This window comes from Eptesicus fuscus, chromosome 21, assembly GCF_027574615.1.
Source record: "Eptesicus fuscus isolate TK198812 chromosome 21, DD_ASM_mEF_20220401, whole genome shotgun sequence".
Lineage (NCBI taxonomy): Eukaryota > Metazoa > Chordata > Mammalia > Chiroptera > Vespertilionidae > Eptesicus > Eptesicus fuscus.
The window spans coordinates 19,513,039-19,533,862 of NC_072493.1; the positions used below are offsets into that span (position 1 = coordinate 19,513,039).

A 20,824-nucleotide genomic window follows, 5' to 3' on the forward strand; every position below is an offset into this window, starting at 1 on the left:
AACAGCGATCAGCTGTCTCCTGCACACCTCCCACTGGGGATGTGCCCGCAACCAAGGTACATGCCCTTGACTGGAATTGAACCTGAGACCCTTCAGTCTGCAGGCTGACGCTCGGTCCACTGCACCAAACCAGTTAGGGCTCCATGAGATACTCTTGAGAATGAAAAAGAAACGAAGATACGTGTTATCATGTGGATGATCGTCAAAAACATTATGCTAAGAACATTATGAAAGAAATCACACAAGAAAACACTCCACAGATTGTATGATCCATTTATATAAAACTAGAGGCCCAGTGCACGAATTCGTGCACGGGTGGGGTCCCTTGGCCTGGCTGGTGATTGGGGCTGATCGTGGCTGATCAGGGCAGGCCGGCCGGGGGGAGGGACCACGAGAGGTTGGCCAGCTGCAGGAGGTTGGCTGTGGGAGCACACTGACCACCAGGGGGCAGCTCCTGCATTGAGCATCTGCCCCCCTGGTGGTCAGTGCAGGTCATAGCTACCAGCCGGTCGTCCGGTTGTAACGGTCGCTTAGGCTTTTATGTCTATAGATGTGCACAAAAGGCAAAGCCTGGGAGACAGAAGGCAGATTAGTGGTTGCCTGGGGCTGGGGTGGGACAGGAAGTGACATGAGGAATCTTGTTGGGGGGATGGGTGATGGGAATGTTCTAAAACTAGAGGGTGCTAATTTCCTAGCTCAGGCATTTTACTAAAACTCATTGTACACTAAAACGGGTGAAATTTATGGCATGTAAATTATACCCCTTAAAGTTGTTCTAAAAAAAATAGATGCCAACTAAAGAAAGCAAAAAACAGAGTCTAGAAGCTTCCAGTACCTCTTCCAAGTCACAGCCCCAACTTCCTACAAGTGGCAACCCATTTTCCTGCTGCATAGTTTAACTACGGCTTGTCTTTACTTATGTTTGCAGCCACAAGACAGGCTAATGTGGCCCATCGACTAAAACCCAATCTTCTTGTCGTGGCTTACAGGCCTACATGACCGGCCCCTTGCCTCCTCAGGTGCATCCAAGCTCATTCCAGCAACAGGACCTTGACCTTGGCAGTGTCCTCTGCCTGGACCACCGTTCACTCAGATCTTGCTTTTCATGTCTCAGCTCAAATGTCTACCTCTTCACAGACACCTGCCAGCCCCTACTCCCTGCCCTGTTTGCCTCTTTCATGGAATCAGCAAAATTTGCAATATTTCTTTTTTAAAAATATGTTTTTATTCATTTTTTTTAGAGACAGAGAGGAAGGGAGAGAGAGATAGAAACATTGATGAGAGAGGAACATCAACATCCATCAGCTACCTCATGCACACCTCCTGCTGGGGATCAAGCCCACAACCTGGGCATGTGCCCTGACCGGGAATTGAAGTGATCTCCTGGTTCATAGGTCCACGCTCAACCACTGAGCCACACCAGCTGGGCTGCAATATTTCTTTACTCATCCTTCATCTGTTTTACTTCTGTCCCCTCCGTTGAATAGAAGCTCCAGGAGGGCAGGCCCCATGCCTGTCTTGTCCAATGTGCCAGGTTGGCACGCTGTGGGGCACATAGGAAGGGCTCGGGAACTATTGTGGATGATCAAGTTAGGTTCCCATCCCTTTGCTGAACATCCCTCTACCCCACCGCCCGTCCAGGTCCTGTCGCCTCACTGCGTCCCTCTTTACTGGGCCTCTGTCCCTCTTGTCCTCTTCCCCTAGATCTCTGTCTCCCCTCTAGGGTCCCACCTCAGTTCAGGGGGCCAGCTCACCCCCAGTCAGTCACCCATCAGTCCTTGGATCCTTCCTAAAGGCCTGGCCCTGGGACCACAGTGGTTCAGGCAGAGCCCAAGGCAGGGGCTGCTGAGGCCCCGCCCCGCCCCAGCTGCCCAGGATTTGAGGATTTGGGACCAGAGAGAATCCGCCTGAGTTCGGCCTTGGGGCTGGGGGGCTGGGATGTATGGCCACTGATGACTGAGAGTGTACAAGCCCCTGCCACTTTGAGGAGTCTCCCAGGATCACCCGGGGACCCCAAGCTGTCCTTCCCCGACCAGTCACTCTGCAGTTTGGCCAAGGTATGTGGGGAGCCAGGCTCCCAAACCTCCTCCCCCCCCCCCCCCCCCGCCCCCTCCCGCCCCGCAAGGCTCCTTGCCTGGGCCCCAGATCCCTGCTGGCCTCTAGGGGGCTGCTAGAGTTGGCTCCCTGAGCATCAGCCTCCCCGCACCCCCCTACTTCCCCACTCCCATTTGGCACCTGCTAATCCTTTGCACACGGCCCGCCCGCCCGGTGCTGTCAATTAATCCCGTGTCTGAGAGGGCAGCTGTGAGTGGTGGGGAGAAGGCACTTCCTGGCTGGTGGCCGGCCTCAGAGCAGGTAACTGGGGATGAGGGGGCGGTGGGCCTGCTGATGGGATCCCCGTGCTCTCCTGCTAGCAAGGCCTTCAGACACGGAGAACCAGGCGAGGCTGAGAACCCGGGGCTTCCCTCCCCCGTCCCTCCCCAAGAGGCTCAAACCTTAGTGTGCATCCGGCTCCCAGGGCAGCTTGTGGAATGCAGATTCTAGGCCCGCAGAGGGCTTGGGGGCCCAGGAATCAACATTTGCACCAGCTCCTCACAAGATTCTGAAAGGCTGGAAGGAAGGGGGCCCTGAGAGGGACAGCCCTGGACAACAGGGGTGCCTGGGCCACCAGCCACTGTCTATGCACCCCCCCACCCCCCCACCCCACCCAACAGGGACATGGATGCCTGGAGGGGTCATGTCGGCCCAAGTTCACTTTTTTGGAGGCTGAGCCTCTCATAGGGGAGGCTGGCTGCTGAGGCCGGGTGGGGACAGAAGTCAGAGCTGTGAGCAGAAGGAGGCAGCGTGGCCACGGGCTTCAGAGAGGGGGGCCCCGGGGCAGGGACAGAGGAGCCCTCTACTAACACCTGGCTGCCCGGGGCTGGGGCGGGCACACCGTGCCTGGCATTGCCCGGAAGGGCCCGTTCCGGGCTGGGAGTTTGCACGGCCTGACCTGTGTGGTGTCGCTGGGCCAGGCCCTCCTGCAGGGATCTGATCACGAGGGAGGGGGCTCCCCGTTCCCCGAAGGGAAAAGATACCAGAAACTGAACCCATATAAGGTAGGGCTGAACTCTCACAGTAAACCATGCAAGAGGGGCTTCGCTGTCATTTTACTTTAAGAGATTTAAATCAGGAAAATAGGTTAGTTTTGTCTGTATTCAAACAGATTTCCCACTTACATATTAGAATGTATTCATAAAAATTTGCAGGGGGATTATGCTGAACATGATATTCCACAACAAGCATTTTTACTCCATATAATAGTCACAGCCGTTTATTAAGCTTCCAGTGTGTGCAACTCGCTGTTCTAACCAGTTTATTTCATCCTTACACTCACCCCTACAAAGTAGGCGCTCATATCCCATTTTACAGCCAAGCAAACTGAGGTACTATGAGTTCCACTGATTTGCTCACGACTAGAGCATGTGAAACTTTCCATGTTAGTTCAGATAGATCCACAATATTCCATCATTGGATGTAGTGTAATTTATTCAACATGCGCCTCTCTTACAGGTGAACATTGAGGTATTTTCAGATAGCCAGTCTCCTGTCGAGGGATATTTGAATTTTTTCATCTTTTGCTATAACACTGTTGTGATCAGCCTCTTTCTACACATGTGTTTGTGGGCCTGACTGTTGCTACTTGGAGATATAATTGCATAAATATTTTAACAGATGAGAGGAGAGGGAAATGTGTAACCCACAAAAGTGGCCCCCAAGTGGTGGGGAGGCCTGAGGACTCTGTGCTCTCCAGGTGTCAGGATGTGGGGCTGGGTCCAGAGGGTGCTGCCTCAGCCCCCAGGGACCCCTCAGAAGACCAGGATGGAGGAGGAGGAGGAGGGGGCAGGACCAGAGCCAGAGCCCGACCTGGAGGCGGAGCTGGAACCAGCGCCAGAGCCTGACCCAGCCCCCCAGGAGGCCAAGCCAGAAGGCGCGTCGCTGGTAAGAAGGGAGGGTGAGGGAGGACCTGCTCCAGAGTCAAGAGTTCAGGCTTTGCGGGTCATGCCATCTCTGTTCATCACTTAACTCTGCCATTGACGCGTGAAAACAGCCATAGGCTATTCGCAAACGAAGGAGCATGGCTGTGTTCCAATAAAACTTTATTTACAAAATGCGCAGCAGGCTGGATTTGGCCCACGGGTGTTGTTTGCCAGCCTCTGGAGCAGGCGTCCTCACACTACCGCCCGCGGGCCACATGCGGGTGTTTTTGCCGTTTTGTTTTTTTACTTCAAAATAAGATATGTGCAGTGTGCATAGGAATTTGTTCATAGTTTTTTTTTTTAACTATAGTCCGGCCCTCCAACGGTCTGAGGGACGGTGAACTGGCCCCGTTTACAAAGTTTGAGGACCCCTGCTCTGGAGTCCAGGACAGAGCTGCCGAAGCAGCCAGGGTGTGGGCTGTTCCTTAGCAGTCCACCATGAGAATGAGTCCACCATGTCACTGAGCGTGCTGAGCAGAGTCCTCAGTAGCTCAGTAGGTGTTGGTTTGGTGGTAAGCCTGCCTCAGTGAAGAAGGCAGTGTGTTGATTGATGAACATTACGGTGCAAACCGCCTGTTCACTGTGGACCAGTGTGCAGACTGACACTGGTTCGTGGACCACACTTCGAGCAGCACTGCTCTAGAACTTTCCTTCGAGCCCATCACAACTTGCCAGGCTGCATCTCATTCATCCAGGGGCCTGGTGAGAACTCATTCAGAAGCTCAATTAAACAGATTCGATTTAGCTCCTCGTGGACGCCAGGCCCTGTGTGCGGTGCCGGGAGCTGAATGATGAAGTTAGCATTGCCCGGCGGGGGACGGGGGAGGGGGGGGCGGTCAGCAGACAAGTACCTGTCCAGGTCATTCTGCAAGGAGACGGAGGTGATGAGGAGGTGCGCTGAGTTCCAACCCTGGTCTCGGCTCCACCCCCCTGGGAGGCCACATAAGTGTATCAGACTGAGGACAGTGGGTGTTCAGAATAGGGAGACTGGAAGCTGGCAGGTGAGTGCTTCCTAGACACAGCGGGGCCGGGCTGAGTTATAATTGTATCCACACAGGTTTGCATGTGTCTGTATGTGTTTCGGGGCATGGAACACAAATGTATGTGCACATGTTTGTGCCTCCACTTGTATGCGTGCGTGCTTGTGTATGTCTGTGCCTGTATGTAAGTGCATGTGAGAGTGAGTGTGCCCGTGTCTGCGTTTGTTGTACACGCACGTAAGTGCATGTAGCAGCAGGAGGTGCTGCTGCAGAGGCCGATGAGGGGCAGGTGGCAGGGGCCGGCTCCCCCGGGCTGCTGGAGGGGGTGGAAGGCTTGGCCCAGAAGGAGAGGGAGAGCCTGACTGGGGCTGGGGCGGGGGGGGGGGGGGGCTCCTTTCACCTCCCTCTTCCCCTCCAAGGCTACACAGCTCTCTATAACATTGCCCCTCTTCCCAGGCCACTGACGTGGGGCAGCTCCCTGGGTAGCTTCGTGGGGACCGCTGGGGGTGTGTGAGGGCCCTGTCCTGGATGAGGGGCCCTTGGGGCTGGGAGGAAGGGCGTGTCCCAGGGGGAAGGTGAGGCCGCCAGGATTTACAGAGACCATTATGAGAATAGAGTTGTTTGGTCCCGTGGGAGATAGAAGGGTCCCTTACCGGTGGGTCAGGGGCTGCCCCTGCCGGAATCAGACTGGCCTCTCGAGGGCTTACATGGTCCTCTCTGAACCCCCCAGCCACCCGAGGAGCCACTGGAAGGGGAGGAAGGAGCTGTGGCTGCCCCGGGCCCTCAGGGTGAGTGCTGCAGCCCAGGATGGCAGGGCCCAGGTGGGACGGGCTGTGTTCTCCCCTCGGCCTGTAGAGGAGCTGCGAGGCTGGCATGCCTGCTTCCCAGTGAGGCTCAGAGAAGCTGGGGGTGGGCTCCTGGGCACTTCGTAGCTGAGCTGAGCTGGAATCCCAGCCTCCTGACCTGCTTGGGGCTCTCCCCTCGCCCCTGCCTCTGACTTGACCTCCCAGACAGGGTAGAAATGGGCTCTCCAAGGCTCCAGATCTTAAAGTGTGGGGGACTTGCCTGGCCGGCGTGGCTCAGTGGTTGAGCATCGACCTATGAACCAGGAGGTCACGGTTCAGTTCCCGGTCAGGGCACATGCCCCGGTTGTGGGATCGATCCGCAGGGTGGGGCGTGCAGGAGGCAGCTGATCGATGATTCTCTCTCATTGTTGATGTCTCTCTCTCTCTCCCTCTCCCTTCCTCTCTGAAACCAATAAAAAGTGTATTAACAAATGTACATGAAGTGTGGGGCCTCTTTTTCCAGAGACCCAGAAAGCTGTCTCTACTCCGCCCTCCTCCCTCCAGGGCCGGGTGGCTGTGGACCCCGGAGTGAACAGGTACTGTACCCCTTCCCCCTCCTGAGGGCCGGCCCCCCACCCCAGGTAGGGAGCCATTGGGGGTGGGGCCCCACACTGCTCTCAGATCCACGGTCACTCCCAGGCCAAGTGTGGGACCTTTGGGGAATTGGCTGAAGAAAGCCGCAGGAGTGGGTGGTGGTCTCTAGCCAAATGGGCCACGCGACCAAGAGAAGTGAGGGTGGGGTTCTCAGGGCCGGAGTGAAATGGCCAGAACTTCCGGCTTTCACAGGAAATCTCTGCTCGGCTCACCTGTCATCCAAGGCAGTGAGCCCGGGACCCTCATATCTAGGATGACCAGCCTTGGCCACAAGGAAACGACCCTCCCCCCACCCCCCGGAAACCCTCCACCCTCTGGAGGCAGGACGTGTGCCAAGCGCAGGGTGGGGACCCCTGAGCCAGGCCAGGGGGAGGCAGGATGATGGCGAGAGCTGGCTGCTCTCAAGCATGGGCTCGGGATGGCACCGGGCACACCCAACTCACCAAGACTTGGTGCCCCTACTTCCCGGAGAGGGACCTGAGGCTCAGGGGGAGACGGCGTGTCTGAAGTCTCCCCGTGGGGAGATAGAGGTTGTGATTCCAGCCAATTGCTTTAAGTTGAAAAACCCAGGATCTTTAGTTGTACGGCCACTCGGACCAGGCGGGGGCTGGGGAGGCTGAGGGTGGGTGTGTACCTCTGTCCCCTGCAGCCCCAGCGCCTGGGTGCTGACCTGGCTGAGGAAGGGCGCGGTGAAGGTCATCCCGCAGCCCGTCCATAGCACTGTGGCCGGCTTCGAGGGCCCTGATCAGGTACTGCTGGGTCTGGGAGGGTTGGGTGCGGAGGGGACCCTGGGAGGCTGGTGCACCTGGACTCTGCCCACAGCTGTCTGTCTGTCTGTTCCCACAGGCAGGAGCTCAGATCCTTGGGCATTGCAGCACTGGGGCCTCAGGTAAGGAGGGAGGGTGGCTTTACAGAGCTGGGGCTGAGAGGCCATTGGCATGGGCCTTGCCCTGGGGAGAGTCCACGGGCCGAATTTCATGGGACTGGCCCTGGCTTCAAACCTGGTTTTGAGTTGGGGTGACTGGGGGGCTCTGGGCAGGCCTCTTGCTGCTGACCACCATGCTTTCTTCTGCAGATGGATCCAACGAGGCCTCCAGGGCAAAGGACACTGGGTGAGTCCCTGTCCCTGAGCACTGGTTTGGGTGCCCTGAGCCTCATCTGTAGTGTGTGTGTGTGGGGGGGGGGGGGGGGGATGGAAGAGAGGAGGCAGTGTGCACAGAGCCCAGGCTCTTGTGTTTAAGAGCAGGGTCCACCACCCCCTCAGTGTGTGACCTTGGACATGCCGTTGGTCTCTTCTGGGCCTCACTTTTCTCATCCACAAAATGGGGCTATGGGTTCTGTGCCGCCCACGGCTTGTTGTGTTGATTCCTGGGAGATCCCCAGGCGGGGGCACCTTCTGAGGATGGGAGGAGGTGTGGGTGAGCTCCTCACAGGTGGGCTTCGTGTAGGCGATGCCGTGTGGAGCCCAGAGGCAGAGCCTGGGCCACCGTGGGGGACATGGGAGGACCTAGGTTGGCCTCATAGTTGTCAGCAGTGTTGAACTTGCCAGAGGTGACCGAGGCGGGTGGCTGCCTTGTCATCAAGGGGGGCAGGCTGGGTGAGGAGCCCGTGTCCTCCTCCAGGGAGGGGCCTGCTCAGTTCCAGGTCCTCTGCCCTGTAGGAGTGTGGGCCCGGGGTGGCCAGATCCTCCAGTTTTTCAAGAGAAGCTAGAAAATACAAGTGCCATATGGTTTCACTGAGATGTGGAATCAGAATAACAATATAAGTGAACAACCAAAACAGAAACAGACTCACAGACACAGAGAACAGACTGATGGTGGCCGGCGGGGAGGAGGGCTGGGGGACTGGGTGGAAAGGTGGGGGGATTGGGAAGTATAGTTCGGTGGTTACAGCGTAGTCGTGGGCATGAAAGGCCCAGCCGAGGGAACATGGTCAGTAGGGTTGTAATAACCGTGTATGGTGGCAGGTGGAACTGGGAGTCTGCGGGGAGCACTCTGTAAAGTATATTATGCTGTACACCTGAAATGAATACAAAATAATATTGGATGTAAACTGTAATTGAAAAAAGGAGAGATGCTAGAAATGTAGGTTTTAATGTCAAATTGCCAAGTAATTGAAAAGTTGTCAGAACCATGTGGGCTCCCCAAATAAGCCTGAAGCCCCCAGTTTGCAATCTCTACTGGAAATCCAGTCATGCGTTCATCTCCATTTACCCGTTCATTCAACCCTTCCCTCATTCATTCTTTTAAAAATATAAGGACACATGTGTAATACCTTAATCAATAAAGAAATTAAAAAATATATGCACACATACACACACACACACACACACACACAGACACATATATATTGATTTCAGAGAGGAGAGAGAGAGATAGAAACATCAATGATGAGAGAGAATCACTGATCTATCGGCTGTCTCCTGCATAACTCCCACTGGGGATTGAGTCGGCAACCTGAGCATGTGCCCTCACCGGGAATCAAACTGTGACCTCCTGGTTCCTGGGTTGATGCTCAACCACTGAGCCATACGGGCCAGGCCTGAGGTCCTTTGAGAATACTCAGTACAAGGCCCCCACTGGGCAGAATGGGAGCCGAGGGCTGGGAGGGGCTGGGTGAGGCGGTCGGGACAGCGTGGCTGGACACTCCTCAGGCCGCCTGGCTGACCACCGGCCCCTCTGCAGGCCGGTGCCCTGGCTGCTCAGGTGGTTTGAGCAGAACCTGGAGAAAGTGCTGCCTCAGCCTCCGAAAACCTCCGAGGTAAGTGGAGAAATAGGGGCAGCCGGAAGCTGACCACCTGGGCGGGTCTCTGGGGTCTCAGGCAGTCTGTCCCCACCCCTTCCCTGGAGGGTGTCTGATGGGAGGGGTGACTGGAGGAGGGACTGGTTCAGGGGGAGGATGGGCGGGTGCACAGCTGGCCAGGGGCGGGGTGCATGGGGCTAGCCCTGCTCCATGACCTCTCTCCCTGCTTATGATCCAGGGCTGCAGAGACGAGCCTGCAGACGCTGCCTTGGGCCCAGGTACAGGCAAGGGACCTGGGAAGGGGCTGTCTGAGATGGTCACGGGCTGGGCTGGGGTAGCACTGGGGCCTAGGGGTCCCGGCGAGGGAGGGGTTCAGGACTGGCTGGTCTATTGTGGGGGGCACTAGAACCCCCTCCCTAGTCCAGGCTGAAAAGCCAGTGGCCTGGGACAGCCTAGTGAGGTCTTGGACAAGTCTTTGCTCCCTGGGCCTCAGGCCATGTCTGTCTGCTGATGGGGGTGGTTGGGTGATCCCCAGGGGCTCCCCATTCAGTCATGGTTACCCCTCAGATCTGGTCCCCTGTGCCCTTAAGGGGTCCCCTGGAACCCGGCCTGAATCTCCTCTCCCTGCTGCTTAGAGCCCCCAGGGTGCCCCTTGGAAACGGAGCTCGTGCTGCAGCCCCCAGAGGGTCCCCCCCTGCCCACTCCTGGCCCCCCAGAGCCCCAGCAGGAGCCTGGGGAGGAGCCTGAGGAGGAGCCCGAGGAGGAGGCCACTCCAGAGCCCCAGCCCGGCTTCCAGGCTTCCTCCCTGCCACCCCCCGGGGACACTGCCAGGTGAGCCCCCCTAAATGCCACACCTCCCGTGGGGAGCAGCCCAACACCCAACCTTCACCAAACTCTTTTAAAAGTTATAAAAGTGACACATGCCCCTGGGAGGAAACTCAAAGGGGTTTCCAGGGCCCCTGCCCAGGGCCACCCCATCAGCAGCTTCTCAGCCTTCCCAGCATTTTCTAGGCACAGACAAGATTGTGTGTGTTTCACGTTTAAACACACCCACCCGACAGCAGCAAACTGTATGCACTGTTCTGCACCTTGCTTTCTTCACCCCAAAAATGGTTTTAGACACCCAGGCCCGCTTCATGCTTTGCATGGCTGCATAGCACTCCACTGTATGGGTGTACCGGCTTTTATTTAACCACTAGAGGCCCGATGCATGAAGATTCGTGTAAGAATAGGCCTTCCTTCCCCTGGCTGCCAGCATCACCTTCGCTCCGGCCCGGAGCCACCTTCTGCCTCTTGCCTTGTCATGTCAATTTGCATATTCCCTCCTTATTGGCTGTGGGTGCTGCCATCTTTGTCGCAGAGTTACGGTCAATTTGCATATTCCATCTTCATTAGATAGGATGCCGTACACAGTTAGGTGTGTTTCCACTCTTTTACTGCAAGCAATAGCCTTGTACGGGCATCATTTTGCCACATGCAAGCAAATATGTAGGATAAATCTGTGGGAAATGAAGTTGCTGGGCCAAAGGATACATGCATTTAAAATCGGGCTAGGGCCTGGCCTGGCGTGGCTCAATGGTTGATCATTGACCTATGAACCAGGAGATCACGGTTTGATTCCTAGTCAGGGCACATGCCTGGGGTTGTGGGCTTGATTCCCATTGATTCTCATTGATGTTTCTGTCTTTCCCTCTCCCTTCTTCTCTGAAATCAATACAAATATACACAAAAAATAAAATAAAATCGGGCTAGGTAATGACCAGTTCCCACCCTGGCAGTGGGCGAGGGGCCTGAGGGGCACCTGCAGTGGGTTGGGGTGGAGGTGGGGGAGCCTGAGCTACCTGCTGGCGCCTGAGCAGTAGCCTGAGACTTGCCTAAGGAGGCGGGGGAGGGGGACCATGGTCTTTGGGGCTGGAGGCCTGGGTTCCGGTCTGCCTTCTGGCGGGCTGGCTGTCTGCCCTGGGCATCCCTTTCCCCCCTTGACGTGGCCACTCTCTCTCCCCCACAGGTTGGTGGCGTGGCTCCTGCATAGGCTGCAGATGGCCCTGCCGCAGCCCGTGCCCCGTGCGAAGGCTGGGGAGCAGGTGGGTGCTGGGCTAGGGGAGGGCGGGCCCGGATGGGGCAGGAGTGGGGTGGCTGGTCTGTGTCTCAGGGGGGCCATCACACAGAATGAAGAAGGGCGCCGGCCACGGGAGCCCAGCCCGCCCAGCTCGCCCGTCTGCACGGCCCCGCCATTCTGCACTCCCTCAGGCACCATGTCTGTGGGGCTGAGGGGGCCGGCTCAGCCCTGCCTTTGAGAGGTCACAGTCGGTGGGGGAGGTGCTGCCATGGGGGAGCAGAGAGGATGTGGGGTGCAGAGGAGGAGCCGCCCGGGAGCATGACGGAAGGCTTCCCCGTGGAGGTGGCCTGCGAGCTGAGACCCGAGGAGGAGTAGGAAGTGGGTGGGTGACCGTGAATGTGGGTGATTGGAAAGGCCCTCGGGCAGAGGACCAGCCTGTGCAGAGGCCGGAGGTCAGAGAGGACTGGCATGTTCTGGGAAGGATGGGGCTGTAGGAAGCCCGAGGCTCCGTGTGCCTCCTGACAGCCTCGGACTCCAGCGTGGGTGGGTTTGGGGAGCAGGGCCCGGGCGCCTCTTCCCCTCCAAGAACCTGGCCCCTGGCCCTTCTCTCTTGGGGACAACTGGACACCTTCATCGAAGCACCTGGAACTGGGGGTGGGCGGCCTGGATCCCGTGCTGCTTCGGTAGGGGGTGGAGAGCGACTGGAGCAGAGCCGACCTCGGAGGCAGGAGAGGAGAGGCAGGGAAGCGTGGGGCCCGGAGCACGGGGATCTTCTGCGTGTCCTGGCCGTGGGGGGTGGGGGGTGGGGAGAGTGTCCTGATGGGGAGAAGGAAGCTCTCTTGCCCCTGCATGTGCGGGAGGGACGGTGGAAGTGGGGAAGCCGGTGGGGAGGCCACGTGGTTTTCCCCTTTCTCCCCGTGCAGGAGCCTGACTCCCCTGGGCCGTGTGACGTGCAGACCAGTAAGTGACAGGTTGGCGGGTGCTCGTGTGCCTCTCTGGGAGGGTTGCTTGGCCTGAGCGCGCATGGGCCATGGTCTGCCCCTTGCCAGGCCTGCACTGGCTCGGGGGCACAGTCAGGGTCCTGAGGGAGCCTGTGCTCCGGCGGCCCCTCCTCAGGTCAGCCTGGCCAGGGAGCCAGAGCCCGGCCCAGAGCAGATGGTGGCTGGAGGCCCTGCTGGAGGCTGGGGAGATGGGGGAGGGGACGGACTTGAGCGTCCACGCAGAGGAGCCGGTCCTGCTGGGACACCCAGAGAGAGCTCCCCACAGCCCCTGGCAGCTGGGCCGGGATGGGGGTGGGGGCGGTGGTTAGCTGAGCAGAGTCCCTGGTTGAGCGAGGAGGGGAGATGGACAGGGACCTGGACCCCACAGACTTCAGCTGGCTTGAGCTGGGAGGGTATCCCCTCACCTGTGACCTGGTCAGGCAGGTGAGTGTGTTGCCTTTTGTCTCAGACCTGCATCGGGACTGGGGGAGAGGCTGAGGCAGGAGGGGTGGGCCAGGGTCCAAAATCTGCTCGTCTTTCATTTTGTGGCCTCAGGAAAGGCCAAACACACCTGGAGGACAGGGCATCCATCCATCCATCCATCCATCCATCCATCCATTCATTCAATCATCCATTCATCCGTTCATTCATCTGCTCATTCATTCGCTCACACATGTAAAGGAGGGCCTGCTGTGTGCCAGGCCTGTGATGAATGCTAGAGGTGGCAAAGTGGCGCTCAGGCCCTGAGTGCAGTGGCCCTACACACGTGGGTCCGGGCACTGGGACTGTGGGTCTCAGGGCCTCCCAGGGCTGCTCTCACCGTGTCTGTGAGGCTGCGTCCAACCCCAGTCCCATTAGGCCGGTGGGGACCGCCGTGGACAGCAGCAGATGCTTTCATTGACATTAAAGAGCGTAAGCAGCCCAGCTGGCCTGGCTCAGTGGTTGAGCATCGACCTATGACCAGGAGGTCACGGTTCAATTCCTGGTCAGGGCACATGCCCGGGTTGTGGTCTTGATCCCCAGTGTGGGACATGCAGGAGGCAGCGGATCCATGATTCTCTCTCATCATTGATGTTTCTTCTCTTTCTTTCTCTCTCTCTCCCTTCCTCTCTGAAATCAATAAAAAAACATATGTAAGTCTCCATTAGTCATGCATGCTCGGCGTGAGGGCTACCTGGACCCCTGGAACTTTTTGGAAACACCTGGTACCCCAGCAAACCTCCCCCTTTCTTTCTTTCTCCTGCCTGGGGGTGGGCTTAGGTTCCCGATGAGTCTCCCCTGCACCCACTTCCGCCAAGTTCACAGCCCCACAGAGTGTTCAGGGTCAGGGGTCAGGGTACACGGAGAAATGTTGAAAATTGCAGATTCCCTCTGAAGGTGGGACCACCTCCATGAGAAAGTTGACCCCCCCCCTTGGGGGGTGGAGCCTCTAGGTCCAGGAAGGAGAAACAGATGGCCAGAGGCAGGTGCTGAGCTTACAGGCCTGCAGCGTGCCGTCACCAGGGGGCGGCATCGAGAGAGCAGGCAGTGGGCGAGCTCTCTCTGCATCGCGGGGCCACTCAGGCTCCCTGCACCTGGGCGTGCAGGTGGACCCCGGGCCTCGGCCTGTTGGCAGCACCTGCAGCACTGTGGTGAGAAGCATTGCTGCTGCTCCTGCACAGACGCCAAGAAGGAGAGACAAAGACTAGCTCTGATGGAAGCTCTGTCTCCAGAGGAAAACGAATGGCAGGAGACAGGCCGACTGATGACGGGCTACAGCCCATCCCTTAGCGCTGATCCGGTTGTTCATGGTCCCGCTGACCATGGTGCCGGGTCCACAGCTGGGCTGAGGGCTGGCGCATGGCTGGCGATGGCCAAGGCTCCCTGGGTGGTCCCTGGGACTGAGCCCCAAGCCCACTGTCCCCCACACCCTGTGTCCCCTGCAGTCAGCATCCTCCCTGGAGGGCCAGAGGAGCCCGAAGATCTCATCCTAGAAGAGGTCGACCCTCACTGGGAGGAGGACCTGCCTCAGGACGGCAGCACCGGCCCGCAGGGCGCAGAGGCGGTGGCGTTGGCTTACGCGGAGGAGAATGAGGCCGGGGCAGAGATGTCCAGGTGGGAGCCAGGGGAGGCCCTGAGCAATGACTGGGAAGATAACAGGCACTTAGTACAGAACCTCCAGGACTTACAAGGGCGCAGAGAGTGGACCAAACCTGCCTCTCCCTCCCTCCTCTCCCCTAGACACCCATCCCTTTCCCAGGTTCTTCTGTGCCATTCCAGGGACCATCTGAGCACATGCAAGCGTGGACTCCCCTCCTTTTATTTTTATTTACAAAGCATAGCGTGCACCTGCCTCGCTGCACTTTGCTCTATTCATTTAGCAATCTATCTTGTGATCTTTCCACCTTCAGTACATAGAGATGGCTCACTTTTTTTTTTTTAATGAATGCATCATATTTCATCATACGGATGTGCCAGAATTGATTTAACCTGTCTACTATTGATGGACATTTAGGTTGATTCCAAAAATGTGTTATTATAAGGAATTCTGCAACAAACACTCTTGGGCATGCCTGCGAGTGCATCCGCAGGAGCTCTCCGGTCCTCAGCCCCACGCCCCGCATTGCACAGCGGGGGAAACTGAGGCCCAGAGAGGATCAGGGGCTAAGAAAGGCCCCTCCTGCCATGAAGAGGCCTTGTTGTTAGCGAGAGCCTGGGGCTCCTCGGGTGGGGGTTTCCAGGTTGATTCTTTTTTTTTTTTAAAATATATTTTATTGAATTTTTACAGAGAGGAAGGGAGAGGAATAGAGAGCTAGAAACATCAATGAGAGAGAAACATCGACCAGCTGCCTCCTGCACACCCCCCCTACTGGGGATGTGCCTGCAACCAAGGTACATGCCCTTGACCAGAATCGAACCTGGGACCTTTCAGTCCGCAGGCCAATGCTCTATCCACTGAGCCAAACCGGTTTCGGCCCAGGTTGATTCTTGGTTGAGGGGTTCAGGTCTGATCTCAAGGGGTCACGGGACATCTTACTGAAAATTGGGGCAGGAGGTGGACTCGGGGTGCATCTTCAGGGGGCCTCACCTCTTGCCTCTGATCTCATTTCAGGGAGTTTCCCTGGATTCCAGAGGACAAAGAAGATGAGGAGGATGGGGAGGAAGAGGAAGATGAGGAGGAGGAGGAGGAGCCTGAGTAAGGCACTACGCCCTTGGCTAAGGAGTGGACCAGGGAGGTGGGCCTGCGAAGTGATGATTCTTCAGAGACAGTGGGCCATATTGTAAAGGCCTTGAATTTCCTGGGAGCCATGGGGAGCCATTGAAGGCTTGTGAGCAGGGGAGTGGCATGATCTGGCAGCTGCGTTGTGGAGAGATGGAGGCAGGGAGGAGCCTGTTATCCCATCAGGCCAGACTGATTGAATGGGACCCTTTGCTCCACCCCCTGGCACGATTCCCTGTCACTCTGCCCTCCGTGGTACCCCCTGGCCCACATCCTTCCTCCCTGACCTGCCCCTCTGGCCGTAGCCTGGGGCAGGGTAGCCCCCTGAGTGTTAGGGGCCCAGGCTCTGCTGCTCTTAGGGGCATCCCTGTACAGAGCTTCTCCTCCCACCCATCAGGTGGGGGAGAACAACAGCGCCCTGCAGGGTGGTCACTGGCCCAGCTGTAAGAATGGGTGCGGCAGGATGTTCGAATCCCCACCGAGGGTCCGTTTTAGTCCCTGCCAGGAAAGAGTTAAACCATGAGGCCAGCATAGGAGCCTGCTCAGTGTCATCTACCTTTAGTCTACCCTTGCCCAGGTCGCATACAATCTTTTCATCCTCGGCAAGAGGCCACACAGCTGTTTGCTTCCCTCCAATGATGGGGAGCTCACCGCCTCACAGAGGCTGTGCATTCCATCCATATGCCCCCCTGGCTTAGGAAATTATTTCTTCCACCAAACCAAGCGTGCTTCCTTATGACTTCTGTCACCTGGTCCTAATTCTGCCCTCTGGGCCCCCGAGCCAGGCTGCTGTCACGGACAGGTGACCGCTCTTGCCCTGGGTGAGGACCTTTGAGGCTGCCCGCTCCCTTAGTGCAGCCTCTGTGTGGAGCATATAGTGGGGGAGTTGTTCCCCCATTAAACCTGTGCGCCCGACACTCAGGCCTGAAAACCCCTTTCTGTGCCATGGCTCCCGAGTGAAATAGCCCTTGAGGCCAGTGATCCAATGTGCTCACACACATCTACATGTGCTAACTACATGTATTCTCATGCACACAGGTACATGAGACAGACGAGAAAACAGGCAGTCAGAGGGCGCCCCGGTGACTTGCCCACACACACCAGCACACAGGCACAGACACACAAGTCTGCATACATACACAGCACGCACAACACACACATGTTCACACATGCGTGCTCACAGACACACTTGCAGATAGATACCCACACGGCACCCTGCACGCATGCTCATGCACACAGCACATGCATAAAGTTACCCACACGTGCTGCGGCCACATACACACGCCTACACAAATGTTGACCCAGAGTTTCAAACTCAGGGAAGTGTTGGGCCCGGGCCTCAGGCAGGGATGGGGGCTCTGTGGTAAGAGAGCGAGGGATCCCAGAGCCAGGGCCAGCGGGGTCTGGCGTGGGCAAGCCGCTGGGCTGTCCCTGGCGGGGGAAGGAGGCTCTGGGCCAGCTTTGTGGAGGCACAGGGGTGACTGATGATGCTGGCAGATGGTCGCCTAGCGACCAGGTCTCTGCCGGCAGCAGCTCGGCTCTTCCTAGCAACCGCAGCCTTTTGGTCCCCACCTGGCCTCCCTGGGGGCGCTTCTGCAGAGTTGCCCGCACAATCTGATTAGAAGCAGGAAGAATTGGTGGCTCATCCGCCACCCGGGTCTCACTGGCTCCAGAGCCAGCCCGGCAGGCGCAGGCTGGTAGGCTGTCCAATCCTCCACTTGTTCGCGCTGCCTCGGGCCCTGGGATGAATGGCACCGCCCCCCGCTGAGCTCCTGCACCATGGCTGTCCGGGTCGGCAAAGCCAGTGAGACCCAAGTAGGTGGCTGCTTCTCCTAAGGGCTCCCCGCTTCCTTCTTTTGGGGTTGGGGTGCCGTGAAGAGTCTGCAGAAGGTGACTGTGAGGACCTTAATTTGGGGGCACAGCCTGCTGGGTGACCTGGGGGAGGAGGGGGCGGGCAGACCCTGGCAAGCTGGCTTCCTGGGTTCCTCCTTGCACCTTTAACCCTTTCACTGAGAGAGCTGGGGTGGGGGTGGGGTGGCTGCTCTGGGGTGCCCACCTTAGCCAGTCTCTCTGACCCTCCATTTAGAATTCCCTGGGGTTTGGGAACCTTCCAGAAGTCGATAGCCTGCTGCTTCTGGGACCGGCAGTAAGGGGTCTTGGCGGGCACTGAGCACACTGCGGGCCAGGGGCAACCATGACTGTGGGTGCCCAGGTCCCCAAACAGCCCCTGGTGGTGCTGACAGGGCCACCGCAGGGCTGCTGAGGTGTCTCAGTGGCTGGAGATGTTTGTGCACAGCGCTCCCCAGTCCACGTGGGCGGCTCCTACCCCTGAAGAAGGTGCCTCCTCCGGGACTGATAGGAGTGAGGACAAGGACGACCTGAGAACAGCTGCCATCGGACTCGGACTGTTCTCTGTGCCGGACACCGGACTACGGTGTCTGTTATTAATCCCGGCTCCCAGACCAGAGACCCGAGGCTCCAGGACACGGGGGTCTGCCGGCAGGCGCAGAGCTGGCCCGTCCCAGGTCAGGCCGGCTCTCTACGCTCGCACTTGGGACCCCAGGCCAAGCTGCTGACCGGTCGTTAGAGATGGAGAATCGAGAATGACCGCTGGCATGGGGAGTCTTTTCTGACTTTTCCAGGAGATTCTCAGGGGCCCTCTGAGCTCACCCAAATAAGTCAGGCTGTGCAAGTCCTACCCATTGGACAGACGAGCAAACAGAGGCAGCCAGAGGGCGCCCCGGTGGCTTGCCCACAGCCACACATTGACTTCCCGGCCTGATTCTGGGAAGGTCAGGACGCTGGGCAGCCCCTGCCTGGGCCGTGGGAAGCGCATTTCCTGGGCCTGTGTGCTCTGAGGCCCCAGGAGGCATCGTTGCCACAATACTTTTAGGGGACGCTGTACTGCCGTGGGGCTCTGAGCTCACGCGCGGGAACAAACGCAGGGCCTGTGTTTGAGGGTCTGTGTGGCGTGTGACAATTTGCCGTGTGCTTTTGGCCAGGTCGGTTCACCTCTCTGGGCCTCCCTTTTCTCAGACTCCCTGCCCTGCCTGCAGCACCGAGGGCGCCGGGAGACTTCAGAGGGACGTGCTGGGCCTCTGTTGTGAACACTGGACAGTGCCCTCGCATCACACCCAGAGGACAGTTCCTAAACCGCCCTGCACACTTCCCTTTGCACATGCTGTTCCCCCTGCCTGGACACCCTTCCCCGCCTGTTCCTCGTGGTTCACGCATCATCCTGGAGGTTCAGCTCACAGGCCACCTCCTCCGGGAAGCCCTCCTTCCTAGGCCGAACTGTGGCCGTGGCCTTCACGGCCCCATGTCCCAGCACACGTCTCAGACTGAGGGATCGTTAGCAGGACACGCGCCTGCCGCCTCCCTGTGTGGGAGTCTCACGAGGGGAGGGCCTATTCAAGGGCATCTCGGTGCCCCAGCTCCCGGCACAGAGCTAGCCTTCAGCCCTGACCCCAGCCCTCTTCCCTCGGGGTCACAGTGTCCTGCTGGATAGCTGTCTGGTGGCCGAGGCTGGCGAGGACCCGGGCGGAGTAGACAGGACGGTCACCCAGAGGGCCTCCTGCCAGGTATGGCGCAGCACCGGGCCTGGCCCCGGCTGCCCTGGGGTGTGGGCTGGCCTCGGTGGAAGGGGCTGGGACCTTGACTCCCTCGTTTAGGGGGGGGTTTTCAACGTGTGAGATGCCCGCCAGACAGAGGGAGCAGGGTGGTGGGACGGCAAAGCCCTGCTGGTACCAGGGGCCAGATGGTGTGAGGAGGGGCCTTCGGTGGAGTGGGTGGGGAGCTGCTGGACCTGCACTTCTGTCCTCACGTGGCTGTGTGACCCTGGACCAGTCACCACCCCACGCTGGGCCTCAGTGGCCACCTCTGTGAAATGGGGCCAGCCCCCTGCCCCTGCAGGCTGTGCGCAGTCGTGCGCCGTGAAGTGAGGTGCCTGTGGGGAGGACTGTGGTGGCTGCTCTAGTGCCTGTGTCCCCACAGGCACAGGTCGGGGTGGGGCCTGGGGCTCCTGTACGCACTGCCCCTACGAGATGGAGGCCACCTCCCCGGATGCCCCAGGGGATGGGCTGGACAGGGCTAGGGTGGGGGCGTGGCTTGCTGGTCGCAGCTTCTGTTTCCCCTGTCTATTTTGCAGGAGGAAGCCGCAGCCGCCAGCTCAGGAGGTAGGTGGTGGTGGGGTGGAAGGTTGCAGAGAATGTGCAGGGCCACCCCACCTCCTCCCCCTCCGTCTCCACCATCCCTGTCCCCCTCCACCTGCCCCATCCTCAGGCAAACCACCCTCTGCGCCTGGGACCACATTATCAAAGCGGGTGATGGAGTTCAAGGGCCCGGGGGATTGCCCTGAGGCCCAGGACTCCAGCAGCCGGGGGAAGCCTGATCCCAGCCAGCCAGCCAGCCCCCCCTCCCACCACCCAGCCCTCTGGGCTGCCACCCAGCAGGGGTTTGGCTCAAACGTGTAACATATTACAGTGAAAATTAGGACCAGAGCTTGCTAAAGGCATGTCCTAACTCCACACCCCTTCTGAGCTTTTTTTAAAAATTTTTTTTATTGATTTCAGAGAGGAAGGGAGAGGGAGAGAGAGATAGTAACATCCATGATGAGAATTATTGATCAGCTGCCTCCTGCACGCCCCTCACTGGGAATCGGGCCCGCAACCTGGGCATGTGCCCTGACCAGAATCAAACCGTGACCTCCTGGTTCATAGGTTGATGCTCAACCACTGAGCCGTGCTTGCCGGGCTGATTCTGACTTTTTCGAGTCTGAGGTGGGAAATGCTACCGGGAGTTGGTTAACCGAGTGCAAGGCGTTAGGGGCTGCAGGCTGTCCCTCGGAGCTCTGGGGAGAGCCAGCCACAATACGTGGTGAGGCATTTGACATCAAGTTCCAGGGACCAGGGTGATGTTCCAGGTTTTGGGAGCAGCTGCTGCAGGTGCAGCCGGGTGCCGGGCTGGTCAGTGTCGGTGCTAATGGGGAGACCCCACTCCCCTGCCTCCCCCAACTCTGTGCTCCTCATTGCAGTCCCCAGGGTCCCGCCTCTGCCTGAGACCCCCTGGCCCCAGCACCATGGCTACCCCAGGCCGGGACATGGAGCTGAATGGCCGGGTCCAGGACCAGCCGCCTGGCCAGGTGGCCCCCAGGCTTGCCCCCCTAAACCCGGCGGAGCACCTCCCCAATGTGCCCAGCTACTGCCCCCCAATCACCCGCATTCCCGTCCTCATCTCCCGGAGGACGGCCTTGTCCAACTCCAGCTTCGCCAAGGAGACCAGGAGCTCCGTCCGTCGCCTAGGTAGCGTGATCCCGCCCACCCAGCATGCTCGCGCCCGTGCTGTGTGCTTCTGCATGGCCGGGGCTGTTTCCCAGTGTGGGTGCCGTGGTCACCGTGTGGACCACTA

The 20,824-nt window shown here is 58.5% G+C and overlaps 1 protein-coding gene across 1 annotated transcript in view; it reads left to right on the forward strand.

The window, feature by feature from the left end:
* The first annotated feature begins 3,801 nt into the window (after positions 1-3,801).
* Positions 3,802-20,824, forward strand: part of CNGB1 (cyclic nucleotide gated channel subunit beta 1) — a 48,112-nt gene continuing 31,089 nt past the window's right edge. Inside the window, exons 1-15 of the mRNA XM_054711098.1 lie at positions 3,802-3,981; positions 5,730-5,787; positions 6,308-6,380; positions 7,088-7,187; positions 7,285-7,327; positions 7,514-7,550; positions 9,123-9,198; positions 9,419-9,458; positions 9,816-10,011; positions 11,189-11,264; positions 12,163-12,199; positions 14,145-14,313; positions 15,311-15,394; positions 18,912-18,999; positions 20,451-20,718. Coding sequence (XP_054567073.1) covers positions 3,802-3,981; positions 5,730-5,787; positions 6,308-6,380; positions 7,088-7,187; positions 7,285-7,327; positions 7,514-7,550; positions 9,123-9,198; positions 9,419-9,458; positions 9,816-10,011; positions 11,189-11,264; positions 12,163-12,199; positions 14,145-14,313; positions 15,311-15,394; positions 18,912-18,999; positions 20,451-20,718 — 1,525 coding nt within the window. The remainder of the gene's footprint in view (positions 3,982-5,729; positions 5,788-6,307; positions 6,381-7,087; positions 7,188-7,284; positions 7,328-7,513; positions 7,551-9,122; positions 9,199-9,418; positions 9,459-9,815; positions 10,012-11,188; positions 11,265-12,162; positions 12,200-14,144; positions 14,314-15,310; positions 15,395-18,911; positions 19,000-20,450; positions 20,719-20,824) is intronic.